The sequence below is a fragment of the Fragaria vesca genome, linkage group LG4 (assembly GCF_000184155.1).
Source record: "Fragaria vesca subsp. vesca linkage group LG4, FraVesHawaii_1.0, whole genome shotgun sequence".
Taxonomy (NCBI): domain Eukaryota; kingdom Viridiplantae; phylum Streptophyta; class Magnoliopsida; order Rosales; family Rosaceae; genus Fragaria; species Fragaria vesca.
In genome coordinates this window covers 44,912-51,058 of record NC_020494.1, presented here as the reverse complement: position 1 = coordinate 51,058, position 6,147 = coordinate 44,912, and the positions used below count along the sequence as shown (strand labels likewise).

The following is a 6,147-nucleotide window of genomic DNA, read 5'->3' as shown; positions in this document are numbered from 1 at the left end:
TTTTTTTTTTTTGAATAAAGTGCTCTTTATGTTTTACAGACTAGTGGAATGACTCATAGTTCAGACTTCAGAGTAAGAGTTAAAAACCTGCATAATGTACCATAAAGACCATGTTATGCAGCTAGCGACAGTTAGAATTGAACCCTTCAACCAGTTCTCATGGATGGGGGATTTTCCTTGAATATGGATCAGTGGACTCCATAAGTTTCGCAAAATAGGTCCCTGGTACAAAGTCATCGTCATTACACCGGCTAAGGAGATTACGGTTCCCCAAACTTTTGCTAATCCATGAGGATTTCGATAATCAAGAACCTCCAACCTGATTAATTAGTTTCTTAAGCATACCTTAAATCAATATACATGATAATGAAAGATACTAGCTTTGGATTTTTGGATGAAGAGGTGTACTAACTTGAGTAAAACTGCAATCACAAAAGTGAGGGATGCTATGGTGTTGATCATTGATGCAATGAAGGTTGGAGAGGTGTATCTTAAGCTTGCATAGTACATGTTCAGAGTCAAACCTATCCTGTTTTATGAAAGATCCCAAATTAGACTTTTATTTTTGCCTTCAAGTGTCAGAATAACGTTTCTACTTGTTCTCACCCCAGAAAAGAAAGAACAAAAAGTTCCAAGAAAAGAGCAAATGTGAGCTTCGGTCTGTCTTTTCTGCAGAAGGAAAATCAATGATCGATAGTTAAGACACAAAATGTGATGAAAATATGTAGAAATGTCGATGCAACATAACAGACATGTACAATTTTGCTGAACCAATACATCATAATGTGTTTTCCAATCTCCAATCTTGATGAAATTGATCAGATAACTAACAAGAAAGCATTACATGTAATACAAAATGGAAAGGCAACTTGTACACATATATAACCTCTCAAGACAATAGGCAAAAGGGAGCATGACTACGCCAGACACAATCTCAAATCTGATTCTTCACTTTGTTGACTCTAGACCAAAATCAATCTCAGATTAGGATCATGATTATGCAGTACATTCACGGCAGCCCTCAAGGACGTGGTGGCTGCGGCGACCAGGGAGGTCTGGTAACGGCAGCGATCAGGAAGGACGACATCGACCACGACGATCATGATTGCTGAGATAAGGAGGCTTCGATGAGGCTGGTTGACGACGGCCAAGGTCGATTGACGGTTGCTGAGGTCGGTTGATGGAGGTCAAAGAAGAAGATAGAAGTCTCTTTTCTTTTTCAATGAGATCGAAGATTAGGGACATTGCTCATATCCAGGAGGATAAAATTTATCACACCTATCTAACAAGATTTTAAATGAAGGTCTGACAAGATAAAAGATTTCTGGCTGCGTCATATCAGGGTGTCCAAACACAACAACTCCTCAGATAGGAGATAATTCATCCTATCCGTGTATTATATCCTGGCAAACAAACGGCTCCAATATGTCGATAAGTTATGTAGACATGAGGGTTCATCCCATGATTGAAGGAAGCTTCTGTGATCAAATAAAGAAATGCATAGGCCTCTTTAGCTAAAACCATGAGGAGGTGTGGCTTGAACCTCCTGTAAGTTCCCACATGGGAACTGGACTCTTGTGCCATAACCACCTCTAGTCTCCCTTCTTCCTCATTCTGCTTTAATTCTTATTTCCTGTTGCTAGTATTAGGTTCTTTAGAATGTTATTACTTATTTTATAATGAATTCACTCTCCATGTCTTTTTCTTCTGTATTCTATTCAATGGAGGCAATTAGTGTGCTCACTGCTCAGTATTGGAATCATGCGTGTGATTCCATCAACTTAGTGTTGGGAAACGTGTAAATGAAAGAGAAAGATCCGAGGTTGTGGAGGAGGTAACATAGTTTTTTTTTTTTTTTTTGGATACAAGGTAACATTGCTTTTGCATTCAGAGCGAAAAACTGCTTAGCATTAAAGATATGATTAATTACAAAACACTATTTAAATTATGATGTTATATTCATTTTCATATCTAATTATTAAAAACTTACATTTTTATATCCTAAGTTTCATTCCGTTTTCATTCCATTAGCATTTTGATATCCTAACCACTAACACCGTTAAATTTTAATAATTTCAAGGATGTTTATGTCAATTTATGATATCTTTGTAATTGAAATTAAAAATTATACATTAAAATTGTTATTAAAATTAAATATTTTTCATTGCTATTGTTCAAACTTGAGAACACAATTTCTTCACCCAAATCAATGGGTTATTGTGATCACGGACTAAAATATACACAATATCCTTGATATTTCTTTGAACTTTATGTTTTTTACAAACATCCATATTAATTTTCATATCTTTCTGATATTTTATATTTAATATATTTGTGGTTAAATATACCATTTTTTATATAAAATTTGATAAATTTTTCATCGATATTCGATATTTTCTTTTCATAATTTATTTTAATTATATATATATATATATATATTTTTTGCTTAACATGTAACTCCAAAAATATATATACATATAAGAGTACTTCTACTAACTTTTATCACTATTGTTGCAAAAACAAATATTTAATTTTGGAGTTTTTTTATAATATTTTTGCTAAAGTAATAGTATTTGATAACTTCAAAAAATAAATTATGTTGTTAAAGTAAATGTAAAAAATGATACATTTATTGAAATGACGAAAATGCTCTTAAAATTTAACGGTGTTAGTGATCAAGGTATCAAAATGCTAACGGGATGAAACTTAGGGTATGAAAATGTAAGTTTTTGATAGTTAAGTATGAAAATGAAAATGAAAATAACATCATAGTTCAGGTGATGTTTTGTAATTAATTCTTAAAGATATTGTAGCTGATGTTGTTACATTTATAATAAACAAGAGGCCATTACTACAAATAAATCAAACAAAGAGATAGATGAAACTCTATGAAAATTCAGGAGAGTTGGGAGTTAACTTGCAGTACTAGTCTGCACTCTCTCTTTCTCATGCTCCCCATCTATGCTCTCCTTAATATTTCTTGTCAACTTTGTCTTCTTTTTTCGAGTATTATTTGTTTCGAAGTTTGATTAATGAGCAATTTTCATGGTTCACCATGTAAAGCATCCTTCTTGACTGAAGTAATTGTTCGTATTCTGTCATCTTTCTCTTCTTCGTATGTCTGATACGATGGAGAGTCTTCAGACTTAATGATGTAAACTTCATCGCCTTCTTTGCCCCACAACAGCAAGTATAGGCCAACAATGACAATAGCTGCCCCTAAAATGCTGAACATACAGCAAATGAAAATTTAGAACAATCCCAAATACCTCCGTCTCTTAAACATGATGGTGCATTAACATGGTAATTATACTTTTTCTGACCTACTATGTTGTCAAACTGTGAATCATGATTTTCTAGGTTGATATATGCTTCAACTTTGTGAACGGTCGTCATTTTAACTACATAACATGTTAGAACGTTTTTCCACTAGTGGAAGAACCAAGCATATATCAGATATATGATGATGCCTTATGAGATGTTTTATAGCATTATACATTATTACATGTCAATATTTGACCTAATTAATGGTCTTCATCGTCTCACAACAAAGCATACCACCTACCTAGCTGTGATTGAACAACAAAATCTGCTTTTCTGTTTTGAACTTTTGAGGCATTATTGAAGTGTAGACAGCAACTTCATATATGAGTCGAAATACATGAAAGGAACATTACCTGCCGATGTAAAGTCTTTCACCAAGCACAAAGTAGGCTAGAATTGCCACTAAGATTGTTGAAACAGGATTGAACATGGTCACGAAGACCGGTCCTTTTTCTTCTGTGCACCATAGTTGAATGAAGATAATTAGACCAGAGCACACCACTCCCTGTCATACACCACCCACATTATTAGAGAATTTAACCATTGACTCTTATAATGTTCCGCATTAGTAATTTTAGAATCATGAAGCTTACAGCATACAGAATGGACCAGAGGTCAATGTTGAATCCAACGGTCCAAGCAGCTCGTTTATATTCAATACACACAGTGAATACAGCTGATTGTGCTGCCCCTATGAAGCTCATCCATGTAGTCAGTGACAGCTGTGCAGGATATCTTTTCAATGTGATTGCCTACATTTTAATTTCAAGTGAATAAATCATTTGCCACCATCATCTGTATAGATTACTCAGAAAATCCTATTACTTGTCTCATTGAATTACTCATATGTGATTCAGATACATGTTCAGGAATTATTCATGTTATAGTTTCCTAATTTACACAGTGAATGATGTACTCTTGATGTCAATATCTCAGATTTTAGAAATAAACGACATCCGCAGTTTAAGCAGTACTTATATGAACCGCTTATAGTTCAAAGTAAGAGTTAAAACCTGCATAATGTACCAAATAGACCAAGTTATGCAGCTACAAACAGTGAGAATTGAACCCTTCAACCAGTTCTCATGGATGGAGGATTTTCCTTCAATATGGATTAGTGGACTCCATAGATTTCTCACAGTAGGTCCTTTGTACAAAGTCATGGTCATTACTCCGGCTAAAGAGACTAGGGTGCCCAAAACTTTTGCCAACCCACGAGGATTTCGAAGATTAAGAGCCTCCAACCTGGTCAATTAGGTTGTTAAGCCTAATACAAAACTGAATATAGTAAGGTGATAAAAGTCTAATGCTTGTATCTAGAACTGTACTAACCTGAGAGCAACGGCAATTACAAAAGTGACAGAAGCTATTGTGTTGACCATTGATGCTAGGAAGGTTGGAGAGGTGTATCTTAAGCTTGCAAAGTACATGTTTAGAGTCAAACCTACCCTGTTTCGAAAACGACCATAAATTAGAGACTTCTAGTTTTGCTGGCAACTTTCACAAGTATAGATGAGTTTTCTGTTTCCTCACCCTAGAAGAGAAAGAACAAAAAGTTCCAAGAAAAGGGCAACTGTGAGCTTTGGCCTTTCTTTTCTGCAGTAGGAGAATCAAATATCAATAGTTAAACACATGAGATGTAGTTGACGATGAACGTAGGTATTTGTGTTAGACAATCTTTCACATTATGTGTTATGTTGCTAGAACGTCGATTTGAATGATGTAAATAGGTAGAGGTTTGTGTTAACGGTGTCAGATTGATGAAGCTGTAAGATATATCTAGCAAACAAAAATGCAATTGTACACATCCATACCTTTCAAGAAAATAGGCAAAAGGGAGCATCACTACACCAGAAACAATATGCCGATAAGTAATGTAGACATGAGGGTTCATTCCATGGTTGAAGGAAGCTTCTGTGATAAAATATAGAAATGTGTAGCCCATTTGAGCTAAAACCATGAGGATGTGAGGTTTGAACTTCCTGAACACTCCCACCTGTGAACTTGCCTCTTGTGCCATAGCTTCCTAGCTCCTTTTCTTCCTTCTATTTCAACTCTTGACAAGTTGGTACAGCACTTCCTTCATGTATTCATATATAGGATTATAGAATAGTTGAGTCGATCCTAGTTGATTCTTGTTTCATGTTGCTAGTATCAGGTTCTTGATTCAATTCCCCTGATGTGCTGAAAATTTCCCAACTTCACTGCAAGAAAGATAAGGGGAATAGAGGAATATATATGCTCCTGCATGACTGATGACTCGCAAGAGGATTTTCCTTGTCCTCAATGAATTCCTTACGTATGGGTTTTCAGGATTCTGCTTATTCTGTTTGGGGTGGAAGGAGCAATTGGTTGTTTCTGAAAATAAAGAACAAGGCAAATTTTACCCTACTTGAGGAATTTGGAATATAACTTTTGCATTGTAGGTTTCCGGGAGAATCTTCTTGAAAATCATCCTCCTATATTTATTCTGTTAATCTCTTGTAACTTGTTTGTTTGAACATTGTCATCTTCTAAGAAAGTTATGCATTGAGCATAGAGTGAACTATTCTTCCGCCTTTTACTTCTATCGCCGTTTTTTTTTAATTTTTAGGGCATATAACACTAAACTACCATTTGAAGGTATAAATGATAAAATAGTTTTCAAATGTTTCACTTGATAAAAAGGTCACCATTAAAACATGTTACATGATAAAATGGTCACCTTATAACATCTTAAATGATAAAAAGATCTATTTTCACACTTTTTACATGACCATTATACCCTTCACTCTAATATCACATTTTTTTTTATCATTCTGAGTCTCGTCCTCTCTCTCTCTC

At 34.8% G+C, this 6,147-nt stretch overlaps 2 protein-coding genes across 2 annotated transcripts in view; both read right to left on the bottom strand.

Annotated features, from left to right (window-relative positions):
* LOC101291718 (auxin-induced protein 5NG4-like) overlaps positions 1–1,584 on the bottom strand; it is a 3,247-nt gene extending 1,663 nt beyond the window's left edge. The window contains exons 1-5 of the mRNA XM_004297769.1: positions 1,417–1,584; positions 887–933; positions 607–669; positions 413–529; positions 88–319 (exon numbers count right to left, since the gene is read on the bottom strand). Coding sequence (XP_004297817.1) covers positions 88–319; positions 413–529; positions 607–669; positions 887–933; positions 1,417–1,584 — 627 coding nt within the window. The remainder of the gene's footprint in view (positions 1–87; positions 320–412; positions 530–606; positions 670–886; positions 934–1,416) is intronic.
* A 1,459-nt stretch (positions 1,585–3,043) lies between these two features.
* Positions 3,044–5,384, bottom strand: LOC101291425 (auxin-induced protein 5NG4-like). The gene is made up of 7 exons (XM_004297768.1): positions 5,139–5,384; positions 4,858–4,920; positions 4,657–4,773; positions 4,338–4,569; positions 3,918–4,076; positions 3,678–3,829; positions 3,044–3,227 (listed from the first exon to the last, which is right to left on the bottom strand). Exons 1-7 carry the CDS (start codon positions 5,342–5,344, stop codon positions 3,044–3,046), a joined length of 1,113 nt encoding a protein of 370 aa, XP_004297816.1. The 5' UTR covers positions 5,345–5,384.
* Between the last annotated feature and the right edge of the window lie 763 nt (positions 5,385–6,147).